This window comes from Microchirus variegatus (genome assembly GCF_963457635.1).
Source record: "Microchirus variegatus genome assembly, chromosome: 6".
Classification (NCBI taxonomy): domain Eukaryota; kingdom Metazoa; phylum Chordata; class Actinopteri; order Pleuronectiformes; family Soleidae; genus Microchirus; species Microchirus variegatus.
The window spans coordinates 8037884-8053302 of record NC_139807.1 but is presented as its reverse complement, the minus strand read 5'-3'; the positions used below and the strand labels follow the sequence as shown (position 1 = coordinate 8053302).

Below are 15419 nucleotides of genomic sequence, written 5' to 3'. Positions count from 1 at the left end.
TATTGAGTCACTGTAATGGATTCCTGAATTTAGAGGACATGCAATACAGAAATGTTCACAAAATCTATCTATAAGGCATGTTGTGTCTGTGTGTGTCTGTCTGTGTGTCTATGACAGGCATATGTCGTTGATACTAAGATTTCGGATATGGGTTGAGCAGCTAGCTCATTCGCGGGACCGTATCTATGTTCCCCGGGTCCTATGTTCCCCACTTTGTATGTGACCAGGGACCATAGGACCCTTTCTCTAAAAAGGGTCCTATGTTACCCGCTGTTCACCCAAAGGGTCCTATGTTCCCCGCTTTGTATGAGACCGGGGAACAAAGGACCCTTTCTCTAAAAAAGGGTTCTATGTTCCCCGCTGTTCACCCAAAAGGACCCGGGGAACATAAGACCCTACCCCTTACCCTAACCCTTACCCTTACCCTAACCCCAACCCTAACCCTAACCCTAACCATAACCCTTTACCCTGGAGCTCCACACCCAGGCTTCCACAAAGTGGGGAAGGGGTCGTACCTATGTTCCCCGGGTCCTATGTTCCCCGTTTTTCCCAAAAAAGGTCCACTTTGTATGTGACGGGGGAACATAGGACCCTTTTTTTGAAAAAGGGTAGGGTTAGGATTAGGGCTAGAGAAAGGGTCCTATGTTCCCCGGTCACATACAAAGCGGGGAACATAGGACCCGGGGAACATAGGTACGGTCCCGTGTGGAACATAGGACCCTTTTTTTAAAAAAAAGGTCTGATGCTCCCCGATCGGGGAACATAGGACCCGGGGAACATAGGTACGACCCCCTCACTCGCTGCTCAACAGCTAGCTATGCTAATGCTAATCAAAAATTAAAAAAATTGCGTTGTGCCTAATGAGGTTGCACAGTGTTTGTATTATGTTAGCCTTTACGTTCCTTATCTTGCATTCCCATAACTGAAAAATCTTCAGCTCCCACTATTGGAATACCTACTTCCTACGGGCACTGCATTAGTCTAAAAAAAATAAGTATTAAACATGTTAGCATAAAAGGAAAGTGAGATTCAGCATTCCAGATTAAAAAAAACAAAACACACACAGATTGTGGATGCACAAAGTGAAGTTAATGATCCATTTGTTCTGCATGCCTCACCTGAATATGCACATTGTGTTTATGTTGACACACCTTGACACGTTTACCCCTCCGATGCTCATCGGTTTGTTGGCCGCGTTTGGACGATCGTGCAGAACCTGGAACACCGTACATCTGTTCTGCGGAGGCGACATTTTTTTAGGCTGACAAAGAGCAGGCCGCGTGGTCCTTGCTCGCCTGATTCTGAAGTTTGAGTTTAGTCTCAGAGTTTTTTCTCACGGCAAAAAAAAAAACAAACCCCACCCCCACCAAAAGAAAACTAATGTGGTTTAAGTGTGTCCTTCCTTGTGCTTAGTGAAAACAGATGTCACTGGCGTGATTTTGCTGCAAAACAGAGTGAGTCAGGGGCTTTTCTTGGCGGCCGGCGGTATCACAACTGGAAGTTTTGTGGTTCAAACTGCCGCACAAAGCAAAGCAGGGGGAAATGGCAACACATGCTCATGTGTGAGGGGACAGTGAGAGATGTTTGATGTTAAGGTGAAGATGTCAGCGCAAATTAGCAACGGCGCACATTGTATGTTATTTATTTTTGTATATATATATATATATATATATATATACATGGAAAACGCTGTGTAGATCGAGTGAACTCAGTAAATAAAAAATACAGTGGATTCAGTTTACATCAAAGTCATCCCCCGCCGTGTTGACCCTTGAGTGGAATTCACAGACTGCAATAAAAATATAAACATGAACATAGACTATATAGAATACCGGCTTTTCTTTTGTCTTTTAGGGCACTGTGGTAAGTTACTTCAAAACAGTGCTTTAATACAGACCATATCTGAATCCCGGTAAACTACAGTTTGTTCTTTTCATGTTCTGCTGCACTAAAACAATTGGAATCAGAACTATCAGAGCACACACGGTTGGTGTACTGGTTAGTACTCTTGCATTTGCAGCTAGAAGACCTGTGGGTTCGTGACCCAGTCGGAACAAGGGCCTTTGTGCATGGAATTTGCATGTTCTCCCCTTGTGTGCGTGGGTTTCCTCCAGGTTTCCTCCCACAGTCCAAAACCATGTAGATTTGGAGATTAAGGCAAATTGGACACTCTAAATTGACTGATAGGTGTGAGAGCGGATGGTTGTTTGTGTCTTTGTGACCCTGTGATGGACTGTGTCCCCTGCCTTTTGCACTATGTCAGCTGAGATTGGTACCATGACCCTCCCCCCCACCCCCCCACCCCCCCCGCCCACGACCCTCATGAGGAGGATAAAGCAATGAGTGAGTGAGTGAGAGCCCAATCAGAGTAAACGGTGATGACTTAGTGTCCTTTTATTCTTTGTCTTATTGTATAGAGGGAGCAGAGACACAGCAGGAAATATATGGTTTTATTCCAGGACACTGTATAAGAGGCTGGGTAAGAGGTTGGAGGACACAATCAGCTAACTTGGATCGAATTACTTCATAATTCAACTCAGCCTCTAAACCCACCTTTAAGTGTTGAACCTCCATTAGGGCAGCTTCAGATTTTAATGCACATTATTGCTGAGTGCTGCTTTTTTTTTTTTTTTTTTTTTATTTAGGGAGGGCACGGCTGCACACTTGGCTGGTCGGAGAACACAGAGTCTTATCTATTTTTATCTGGGCCAACAGAAGGGGTTTGTGGACAAAAACTGCAGAGTGAACAAGTTGTTGCTATTACACAAGCAAGCCATGCAGAAAATTGTTTGACAATAATGCAAATTATAATTTTTTAATATATATATATATTTCTTTCAGCCATATGGAACCAGTTAAACAAACACCTGGCAGTTTATTTATGACGGTATAATAGATATGGAGAATAGGATCTATCTATCTATCTATCTATCTATCTATCTATCTATCTATCTATCTATCTATCTATCTATCTATCTATCTATCTATCTATCTATCTATCTATCTATCAGTTTGAGTGGTGTTCATTCTGAATGCGTTTTATTATCCATGACGTCAAAGATGTTTCAGACAGATCACATATATGCTGAATAAAATATATAAAAATAAATAATGACATTTAAACAAACTAACAAAAAATAAATAAATACATAAATAAATCAAAAATAGGCATAATGTCATAACTAGGGGCTATGCATTATAGTTCCTCAAAATAAAGCAGTGTGTGTTTGCTTTTTTTGTTTGACATATGGGCTAATTTCGTTGAAATCAATTATAAAACTGTTAAAGTTAGGGAAGGATTTAGAGAATTGTGCTTTATGAATGTTAAATTTACCAAATGGCAGAATAAGATTTGTCATGTGACTTAAACATTTGTTGCTACATTTAAATTCAGTGACAACATCTTTGGGGGGGGGGGGGGGTAATTGCTATAATATGACTAGTCCTGTTCTGAATAAACTTCCCTATGTCTCTCCAAAACACAAAGGAAAAAGGTCAGTGATAGAACAAATGTTAAGCTGTCTCTGGCTCAGTTTCACAAAAACTGCATATCGCATCAATGTCATTATTGCTAACAGATAAGCAGTTAAACATGAAATGTTACTACGTCACAGGTGTGTCTGTAGAGTAATGTGTTAGCGCCCTCAAGTGGACAATCAACAAAACTACTCACCCACATGTATAATGATTGTTGGCAACGTGTATTGTTATATATTTGACATAATGTGAGGAGACATGAGATATGTAATTGTAGAGAGCCTTTTACAATTCAGATAAAAACACATTTTTGTATTCCACATGTCTTGATTGTTTGGTGGAGTTTCAGTCAATATGGATATTGTAAAGAGCTGAAGGAGTGGAATTGGTTGGCAGGTTCAGATAAAGATGAAGATAAAGCTGTTTGACAAAAAGATGACGAGAAAAAGCAAGCTGTGCTTTACATGTGATACTGGGTATTTCAATTGAATTCAGGTTTTGAGACTTATGTATACAAAACCAATCAATAATAGCAAAGGCTCATGAAAAAAAAAAGTGCATCGAACTAAACAATATCACTGTAATGATGGTGAGTAAAAATCTAGTAAAATAGTGATATACACACAAAAAAAAGTATGAATCAAAGAACTGATGGTTAAAAAATATGTATTTGTATTTATTTACATTTGAGTATTATATTCGTGTACATGTGCAGGTGCTCTCAGGTCCTTTAGGAGAACGTGATAAATAAACATGAGGAAAGGAATGGCATTTTCAGAAAAAACAGCAAACTGCAAAACACCTACTCATGTAAAACAACTCTTGCATCGAGAAAGAAAGGTTATATGCAACAGTATCACTGGGCGCAAAGGTTGCTGAAGTGAAGAGCCTGTTGAATCCTTATGAGAATCAGTCAAAGAAAGCCTTGAAACCACCTGGTTCACAGCCATGCAAATGAGAACCTGTAATATTATCCCAACCGGTGGGGGGCAGCAATGAGCCGCAAGCCACTCCCGCCACCGGAAGCCACAGATACTCATTACACAACATGAATTTTGTGGCGGGGAAGCAGAACGACAACAAACATTTTCGTCAGCGAAGTTGGATTAAAACTTAATAGTTACTAAGTATCTGGAGTGGAAGATGGTTGAAGGTCCGGGCTGCACGTTAAACGGGGAGAAAATACGCTCCAAAGTGCAGAGAGGACAGAAAGTGAAAGAGATAAGAGGCAGTTTGACAAAACCTACAGTAAGTAATGGATTTATCGCACACTCTCTCTCACACACACACACAGCCGGCCATGAGATTAAAAACATGTATTTCAGTTAATTCGTGTATTTGTAGATCATTTGTGTCTAAATGTTCAATTTCATATTCATTTATATACACGCACAAGTCTCTTACATGCGCACCAAACAACAATACTTTGGTGATAACTTGTATACATTTTTTTCAATACCACCTTTGTATCCTGAACTCTATATAACTAAACTATATTATGAAAATGCGGTTGCTATTTGTCTGTGTGATTTTGTTGAGCTTGTTGAGCCAGTGGCGTTTATTTAACTCATTTATTTACTTTGCATAATTCACATCCTCTGCGTTACATAATGGGCCATATGTACTGTATATTCGTCTAATCCTTTCTGAATTTGGAAAAAAAATGTCCCCTCTTTGCTGCTCAGTCATCTTGGAATTATTTGCAAAAACACTGACACAACTGGTCTCACTGGAAGTGTTTAAATTAACTATGAATAACTTGGCTGTCATTGTTTTAATGCTGGCAATATTTATGATGTATATTTTCATGTTATGTAATTATCCTGTATTGAATCGTTTTTATGGATTCATTCTTATGTGTATTATAATTATATATATTTCAGTTCCTTTTGTGCTGTCTGTTTAGCAGCTAGTACCCTCTCGTAAAAGGTCAAATACAGGTCATAACAACAATAAGAGTGTGTCTTTGAATACAGCCATGACATTTAAAAACGATGAATCGTTTTAATGTAATGACTGATCTGTGTACAGAGGTAAAGTTATGTTACATTTCAACCTTTTCGTACAGTGAGTCATCAGTGATAAATTATGTTTAATGTCTTCTTTTAAAAAGAAAAACAACCCTGAAGGACATGGATTCCACAGTGTTCATGGCTGTCCGTACAGTGGTGTGCAAACTCTGGGGAAGGAGCTCTTCATGTACTTTGGTCCAAGAGCATTGAGGTAATGAAGAATGCATCTTCCAGACTCTGTATGTATTTACAAAATGAAGTAGTTTCTAGTTTCAGTCTTGGGTCTTATGTCAAAGTCTATCATATGAAATTATGTTTTTTTTTCTCATCCAGGACTGTACTGTCAGCAGTGATGTTACACCAATTTGTGTGACACTCGACAAAACTGATTTATTCGTACGGTCATATGATGTTCTGCTTTTCTTTCTCATGTGTCACTGTCGAATAAATATTGCTGGGAATCCAGCCTATTAAGGCATCATTTTAATTAATTTTTGAAATTCAGGAAATGATCCATTTGCCCTGATGCAGTTTGACAGTGAGCCGACTTTATTCTCAAAAACAAAAAGTATCTCGAAATGACTTGAAATTTACCATCATAATAGTCGGCATCGTCCTGAACAAGGATGCATTGAATATATTTGCAAACCTCTTAAGGAATAATTTTAATGAATTTTTGAATTTCAGGAAATGATCCATTTGCCCTGATGCACTTTGACAGTGAGCTGACTTTCTTCTCAAAAACAAAAAGTATCTCAGAATGACTTGAAATTTACCATCATAATAGTCGGCATCACCCTAAATATACCTGGGAATCCAGACATGTCGTCCCAAAAACAAAACAAGAAACTAGTGTTTAAAATAACCCACTGCTGCAAACAGCCCCAGTGTTAATACTTTGATGTGTCATGTATGCATACAGCTGCATAATGTGCTCAATTTATGTCACATAGTTGCCTGTGTTGTTTGTTTTGGGAGGATTTTATGATTACTTATGGATAAAATTGTTCAGAATCTTAATTGTAACTTAAAATTATATTATAGTATTGTTATAAGTTGTGGTATAGTACCTATTTATGGAGTATCACTTAAGGAATTGTCATTGATCCAAATAACCATGTCACTGTTCTTCTGGGCTATTCCATCTATCACATTGATGCAGTAACTGGTGTAGTGCAGCTATAATTATAGCTATAATTCAGTCACCAACTTGCAGCGGTGGCCATGATGGTCTAATACAGCTACAGATATTAAAGGTAATGCTGCTGCTGTATAAAGGGTATTGTTATTATCCGTAACAGTTAAAACATATAGAGATGTATGTTGTTTAAAGTTAATAACACCCACCCCAGTTTTTAGAGTCACTTAAATCAGCGTATGAAATCAATACAAGTGTTAAAGGAAGGTATTATTGTCAGTGACTTCCATTAGAGTCCTCAAGCAGCACACATGGGGCTCACACACCCTGCGAGAATGGACTCTGTGACATTTCTATTAACACAATTGAGTCTCCAACCATTAGGGCATCTTTGTGTCCTTTACTTGGCAAGTCTTATATGGATTGAAAGACGCTATCTTTAAAGTAAATTTGTCTCTTTTCTTCTATGCTCACATCCTGTAGAGTCCACTTTGGTATGAATGGATCAATGCGCATAAACCCCGCTGAGAGGAACGCTCGTACGGGCTCTGCACCGGTGCTGGAAATACACCTGACTAACGACATTGTGTGCTTCTTTGACAGCACTGTGGAAATAAGGTAACGGGGACACCAGCTTGCCTAGATAGATTGAGGTGACAGAAGTTCACCTTGGGGTATGAGTCTCATACAGGTTGTATGTCCTACATTAGGCTGTCTGGAGATAGGCTGCTGTTGCATGAAAAACGTCACCTATTTGGCTCGAGATTTTGTCCTGTTCATCGACTGTAAGGTCCTGGTCCTGGTGCACTGTTCAGTAGCTAGACGCACATTTATTTCTGCTGTCTGGAAGATTTCACCTATGCTGCTCTGTTTTATCACAAACAAACCGAAACCAAACATTTATAAAAGAAACAATTTTGAGGCGCGTAACCTCACAAGTGCACCTGTGACCTTGTGGCACACATGCAGTAACAGCAGCCATACATTTTCTAAATTTTTCCTCTTCTATGAAATTGTGTTCCCGCAGGTTGACAGAGGACTGTGAACAAAGGGTGAGGGCTATGGAGAGTCTGGACGTGTGCTCCTCTAAGTTCAGCTTCTCCCAATCTGAGGATGCAGTACGGAGTCAAAGGAGCAGGATGCTCTGTGATGTTCTCCTCGACCAGACCATAATGCCGGGTGTCGGCAACATCATTAAAAATGAAGCCCTGTTTGACTCGGGCCTCCACCCAGCAGTGAAGGTATGGAAAGGATGATGGATTTTGTTCAGGACAGTAACAGAAAAAAAAAATGTAAGCCCCTCTATTATTGAGTAATGCATTGCAATGAGGAGGGTGAAATAGGGAAAAAAACAAATACTCTCTGGCGGAGATATGCCTTTTCTGTGGTATGGTGTTGAAATGGAAATGTTCTTTTGTCTATGAATGTATATAGGATTTTTTTTGTTGTTTTTTTCCCTCGCTGATTAAAAAACGTCAACCCAACATGTAAAGTGCTGTTTCCAAGCCTCAGGTTTTGCAGCTTGGTCAGCACCAGCTTGGTATTTTGAAAGTAGAGGAGACCATGGTTTTGTTGCAAATTCAGGGTCTGCAGCTTTTGTCTGCTGCACTTGGAGGCTGAGAATGAGATGAGCTGATGTTTTTCAGTTTCAGGGTTGAAAATTTGAGTTAATAAATGATTATAGACAGGCATCTTTCTTCTGTTATCCTGTCATGAATTCAGGCTGATGTCTACGTTGTGCTACGTTTTCTTTTTGCCAGTCAACGTGGTATAAATTCAGCTTTTTGCTTTCGATTTTTGTGATCGAGGAAGTTGGCTACTTCTATTTCAGTGCTGTTAGATGCATTTGAAACACTTCTGCTTTGGTTGATGTGCGCCCTCTGCTGATGCAAGCTGTAACTACAACATACGTGACAAAGGGTACACTTTTAACATCTGTATCTACTGTTATCGGTATTAGCAGAGTGATACAATGCAGCATCTTTGTTTATGTGTTACACCACAATGGGTGTTTGTACAATAAATAAACATGATTTTGATATTTATTTGATATCACATTACATATGATTATTGAATGCCCAACTTATCCCAATTAGTTATTATCCCGTTTTGTCATATATTTGCAAACATGCATGGCAAGCCCAGTATTTAGCAGTCCTGAAAGAGAGTGAAAGTTCCATCCAATACTTTACATTGCTCTTAAGAAAACAACATAATAAAAGTGTCATTTTTGGAGCAACCTAACCATTTTAAATAAGAGACGCTTTGCAGCTTGAATGCTTCTCCCAGTGACTCTGCTCTGCTCCCTTTCAGAAAATATCAGAGGGGTGCAAGAATATAGCACACTGGACCAAAACATTAATCTGGGACTTTTGCCCCCTTTTCTTCAGGGACTGCTGAATCTTTTCGAACATCTCCACCATTACCAAACCCCCCAGTTTCCTGAAAAGACTACAAGTGGTGTTTTTATAATAGCTGTCTGAGTCAGATTCTTGCTCCCTGCCTGGGCTGCTAGACTTGGGAATACCACATATGTAATTATCCTTCCTTCACATCATTCGAAATCCAGTTTTTCTATTTCATGTCTGGGTTTTTTTATTTTATTGGTTATATTCTTGTATTATTGATCTGCTGACTGTGAGGCTCTTTTCATCTCTGTTTTGAAATGAAGGTTTAGACAAATATTATTTATTCACTCTAGCTGTGAACTGCATCTAACCGTGCTGTGTCATTCTCAGGTTCAGCAGCTGTCAGATGAACAGATTCACCACTTGGTGAAAATGACACGTGATTTTACACTCCTGTTTTATAAGGTTAGACACTTGTTTATCTGTTGAAACTTTTTAAAACTTGCTATAGATATTTTGTATCATTTTATTTAGTTTTTGGTGTGCCGCTAAGACCTAAATCGGTGTAACTATAGAGAAAAGATTGAATTTAAATCCATTATTGCTGAGAACAGAATTCAAAACTCCACTGTCTGCCGACTGAGGGGGTAAAACAAATAATACTTTTTCTCTGTTCATTATAGAATGTAAGAAAATCAAAATGTTTTGCCTGGTATCGTCATCCTAATCTTTCTCTTCACTTTTGTCTGTCCTTCCTGTCTCTATCAGTGTCGCAAATCTGGATCTCCCCTCCACAAACATTACAAAGTCTACAAGCGTCCCCAGTGCGGCCAGTGCTTTCATGTTATCACAGTCTGTCGTCTTGGAGACAACGGCAGGATGACTTACTTGTGCGAGCACTGTCAGAAGGGAGATCCCAGTGGGGTTGACATCAGGTAAAAATTCTCATAGACGATGGCAGCTTGACTGGAGAGGTATTGCCTTGCATTGTTGAAAGGATGGTTTTACTGAAGGCTGGTGGAGATGTAGGTGATGGCAATAATGTCTCCATATTTTCTCAGATTATATTTAAAGGTCCCATGTTTTATCCTATTTCTTCAAGTTAAACTAATTCCCTGGTGTCCTAATGAACGTCTGTGACATGGTTTTGTCAAAATATCATATGGATGAAGCACCACAGCAGTTCAATCACCCTGTCAAAACAGCCCTGTTCACACTTGGTTTAGTAGTATCTCTTTAAAAAAATAAAAAGTAAGACAAAACTTAAGGGACAGGAAATGACATCAGCCACAGAGGCTACTGGGAGCTAACAGCAGTTAGCATTTGGAAAAGTGATCATTTGCAGGCTCTCATAGGCACATTGTCATATATAACATGTATCCACTGGACAGATAAATCCTCTGAGGCTGGAAGTTTGTGTAGAACTCTGTGCTGCACTGTGGAGCCAAGCATAGAAATTATTGGGGTCTTCCGGTTTTCAGATACTGTTGCCCTTGCCAGCACTATCACCTGTTTTACGGGCAAAGCGGAGCTCCGCGAGACAACAATTCCAGGAATTTAGCGTCTTGTGACTTCCCAATGTTTTATATGCTTCCCCTGTACTTAGACTGAGGAGGACCACAAAAACATGAGTGAGTCATCTTTTTTCACACTTTGGCACCTGGTAGGGCCTCCAGAGTCCCAAATATAAGGATTTAAATGATTAAAAATTTGATTTTGTATAATATGGGACCTTTATGGTTATTATTCATAAAAATGTAGTGGCATAAAAATTATTATTCTTCTTTTTTTTTTTTAAACTCGAGTTGCTTTAACTGCGATTTGACTGCAGTTAGAACGTGGTAAAGCCTCGTTTCATTTTCCAAAAGTCTTTGCAGAAAGTTCTAAAGCCTTTTCAGAAAGCAGGTTCAAATTTGGAGAGGCCATGTTTGCAGGCAGATGGGCTTGGCAGGGAGCGAGGAGTGTTATGAGGGTGGGGGGTATTAATGCACATGTAAGGCTGTGTTTGCCAGACAGGGCACTGGCTCAACACCTCCTGGGTTGTGTTTGAGCAAAGCTTTGCGCGGGGGTTAGAGCCTTAAGCCCTTACAACACATTACTCGGCTGATAAATGCTTTCTGAGGAAAGTTTCCTAAAAGCCACTTTCCTCCTCCATGACTGTTGGCAGCGCAGATTTGCCTTCTTGTCAAACATAGTTGAGCTTCGTGTCGGTTGACGGAGCACTAACATGTATGCTTTGAGCAAACATATCGTCATATAATATCAGATCTTCATCCTCTGGTTAAGCCTGCAAAATGTTTGTCTTGTTAAAGTTTTCTCTTTGCCTGTCTTTTCTGTTGTAAGAGTAATACTTGTTGTAATACCTCCTGTTTCTTATTTTGAAGATTAGTTTAGGGATTATTATGTCTTTGTTTAATATTCAATACAGAATGGCATGTCACATGGGGGGAAAAAGGGATGTAAGACACCAGGCTGGTTCATTCCTTGGGGTTGAATGTGCCCTTTAAGCATAAGCCATTTTGAAATGTTTCAGCAGGAAAAGCAGATGTATTACAAATCACATTTACAATGACTCTGTTCAGCTCAATTAAGTCAGTTCAGTGACAGTGAAACAACATGCACCCTGAAACGGAGGTAGCTTACTGGAACCCAGACAAAATAAACAGCAACAATTATTTTCATAAACAATTAATCTGTTAGATTAATTTATCGATTAATGGAGTAATTGTTTGGTCCATCAAATGTTGATCAGTGTTTTTTCTGAAATGAGGATGTTCTAAAATGTCTCTTTTTGTACACAAACTGGAATTATTCCGTTCTAATGATTTCTTTGTAAAGAAACCAGAAAAGTCTGAAAAACTTTCTTTAAAAATTATTATTTAAAAAAAAAAACACACAAACTGATTAATCAATAAATTATAAAAGTAATTGGCAATTTAGTAAGTAATCGTTTTTTAAGCCCTAGTCAAATACAGTTTTCTGATAAAGTCAACCCTCGTGTCTTCAGCTGTTTTTGAAACTGCTTCAAATAACAACCTAGTATTATTATAGTAATTTTGGATGCCTTTTATCATGTGGTGCTTTTGAAATGTACTGCGTAATCTGACTATAAACCATATTCTGAATGAGACATCATTTCGTACACATGAGTTGCTAGAATCGAATGTTTCATATTCCTGTTTCCATGTGACTAAATGTAGTCACTGCCATGTATACAGCATTCTCTGATTACCTTAACCTGATTAATGTCAAACTCAGAATAATGAATTTAGACATGCAAACATCTTAATTGGATTAAGGTTTCCTGTTGGAGTTTTCACAGCAGTGGATGTAATGTAGGCCCTGTGTCATAATCAAATATGATTATATAAATATGCTTGCAACTCATGTAAACGTTTAATGTCTAAAATATCTAGATATCTAAACATCTTAATATCGTAGTATTCAGAATAAGCCAATCATCAAACTATTGGTGTCCAAATAAAGTATTTCGTAATTGGGTTAATACTCATGTGCTGTAAACACATTGACAGGCAATATGAGAAATGTAGAATCCTTCAAAAATATGTTGTGTGTGTGTTTTTAAAGGATCCATAGTTGGATTCTGCCTCAGTGCAATGTTTTCGACATTAAAGCCTGTTTCTTGTCGGAAAGATGTATTGTATTTTTCACTCCTGTTGTCTTCATCCAGTCAGCTCCCCGTCAGAAACAGCCTGATTGACTGGGCCTACAATAAGAGACCCCGTGATGATGTGGCTAAGAAGGAGGAAGAGGACTGGGCCTGTCATCTCTGCACACTCATCAACCAGCCTGCAGCAACATCCTGTGATGCCTGCCTTACTCCGAGACCTGAGGGTGAGTAAAATATTGTGGCATCACTGTCACGGAATTTAATGGGGCGACAGAACCTCCTTGTAAGAAAAACTATGTAACACGAGCAGCTACAGTTTACTACTGTTAAGCTGAACGACGCCACCGAACGCATGCCATCGGTGTTCAAGCACTTCTGGAGCAAGGCACCAGGCTGTTGCAGTGACACCGCCGACAAGTGAGCTGATTTCTCCGCGTTTGTGCTCCTCTATGTTGCTGCAAAAGTAATGAGCATGTCTGTCAACTGGCCGTTTTTTCCCCTGTTTCGGGCAGCAGTGAAGAGTGTTTGACAGAAATCTTTGCTGTGTGTCTGTTTCATCTGCCAAACCACAGCTAAATGATTTACAGTGTTTTTAGTTGTTGTATTTTAAAGTTGGAAGTCTCATTTCCAATAATTTTTTTCTTCATTACATTGCTGATTGAAAAACCTAATGGCTGCACGGATATCACTGACCCCAGTCCAGACTATAGTACAGTTTGCCCATGGCTCATTATTTATGCTGAGCTTCTCAAGCACTGGTTATTTGCCAAGGATCATATGTCAGATGTCCACTTTGGTGCGAGCTCCTGCAGTTGCTTCAGATGTTCTCAAATAAGCCGCACTGTTGGACGTGGTAGAGGGGCATCTGGGTGCATTAAGGGTGCTTATAAAGAGCCATTTATAATTCACATTTGGAAGAAAAAAATGTAGACGTAGAAGTCTTTAAAAGTTAAACATTTGAGCTTCCAAAGGAGATTCATACTTTCATGAAGACTTCTACAAACCGCCTGAGAGTCGACAATATACAAAAGTACAAAGTTCACCTGCATTTTTTTTTTAACTTACATGAATAAAAGTAAGGACAATATTTGCATGTACACATGAATTATTCCTTTTAAAATGTGGTAATGAATAATAGACTCTAATTTCTACAAGAACAGTGTCCTGATTAGCATTTCCAGAGTTATATATTAGTTGACCACAATGCAGCAACACTAAAGCAGTTGGGGGCTAAGTAGTTTTGCTTAAGGGGAAATTGATAGTAGTCATCCAGACGTTGTAGTTTACAATTACTTAAGTCATTTACTTTTTATGGGGTTACATTTCATGGGTTTTTGCATATAAGCATCATCAATACGACAGATATCTTCTGAATAAAGAGTGTAGCAGTCTCATTTTTTTTATTGCAAGCTAACCATTTAAATGTAACAACAACCTCCTCCATTGTAGTGCAGCCAGTGTACTGGAGTAAGCTAGAGCTTATTTTCTTAAAATGGGTTTCTCACTGCGGCTTTTGTCTCCACAGTCCACAAAGGCGACGTTACCGCTGAGGCATCACCCTTCACCACTGATTTGATTAAGTACCCCTGCACTGCCTTCAAGAAACCACAAGAGGAGCTCAAAGTCAACTGGAGGTCTTCATTTGGGACTTCCACACTTGTTTTCTCTGACTTGAACATGAAGCCAAAGCCTGTAAACTCCCCACTCTCCCCAGCCGGCAGTCATTTGAATTCCTTGGCGGCAGAGCGAAGTTTATATAAATACAGCGACTGCCAGGGGACAACAAGCCCCAATTATGCCTCTGGTGGCTGGCAGAAGCAAAGTGCCGAGCTCTCCAATGGGAAGTCACTGGCCTCCTACAGTCACCCATCCAAGAAAATGAGAATTGATCACAGTCCTTTTCCCAGTAACAATGCTCAAAATGGAACCCCCAACACCGGGTGAGTGAATCCCTCGCTTGGCTATTGGGGAATAACTTTATAATAAGAGAAGTTTTTTGCAAGTTCAGGGAGATGAGGAGGATAAAAAAGCATCTGACCATGGAATTTTTAATGCAGCATTGTTAAGAAAGCCCAGATTGATGTGAAGCCGTGGGGTTACCATGCAAATACAATTATTACCCTCACAAGCCATCACACACAGTTGAGGAGTGGTTGTTTGCTCACTAATAAGGGTTGATGTGACAGGTATCCCTGTGTTTTATTTAGAATTTATTTCACGCTAATAAGACTCTTTCTTCACTTTTTGTCAGCGCGCACAAAACAGGAGCGACAAGCGGCGGATCCTTTATCTCCCCTGGTCCCAGTGTCCCTTGCTGTACATCCCATCGCCGTCCAGCCGTCCTCAGAGTGGTCCACAAGGACGGGGAGAATAAGGGAAGACAGTTCTACAGCTGCTCGCTGCCCAGAGAGACCAAGTGCAACTTCTTTGAGGTGAAAATGGAAAGCAACTTGCCTCCATAGCATTGTTTTGCCTGTAAAATGAATGACTTGCAATCTTTCTAAGGATTTTCAGCGTTGGCAGATACACACACATTTTTTTTGTTTTTTTTGCATCAGATTTATATGACTGAATTAAAGCCTTATTTTCTCTGTTGCAGTGGGCAGACACACACTTCCCCTCTTGTCACCATGGGAAACGCTGTCTAATGAGGACTGTACTGAAAATAGGGCCCAACAATGGTCGGAATTTCTACACCTGCAGTTTTCAAAAGGGTAAACAGTGTGACTTTTTTCAGTGGGCAGAGAATGGACCAGGAATGTCCATCCTTCCTGGTTGTTAATGTGTGTTTTCTTCTTTTTTTTTTAACTGTT

The 15419-nt window shown here is 39.5% G+C and overlaps 1 protein-coding gene across 1 annotated transcript; it reads left to right on the top strand.

Moving 5' to 3' along the window:
• Window positions 1-4620: 4620 nt before the first annotated feature.
• neil3 (nei-like DNA glycosylase 3) lies at window positions 4621-15388 on the top strand (the record flags this gene model as incomplete). The annotated part of the gene is made up of 10 exons (XM_083891589.1): window positions 4621-4725; window positions 5591-5700; window positions 7111-7245; window positions 7655-7868; window positions 9366-9440; window positions 9744-9910; window positions 12667-12830; window positions 14132-14546; window positions 14858-15038; window positions 15206-15388. The coding sequence occupies 10 exons, from the start codon at window positions 4621-4623 to the stop codon at window positions 15386-15388; spliced, it is 1749 nt and encodes a 582-aa protein (XP_083747715.1).
• Window positions 15389-15419: the final 31 nt, after the last annotated feature.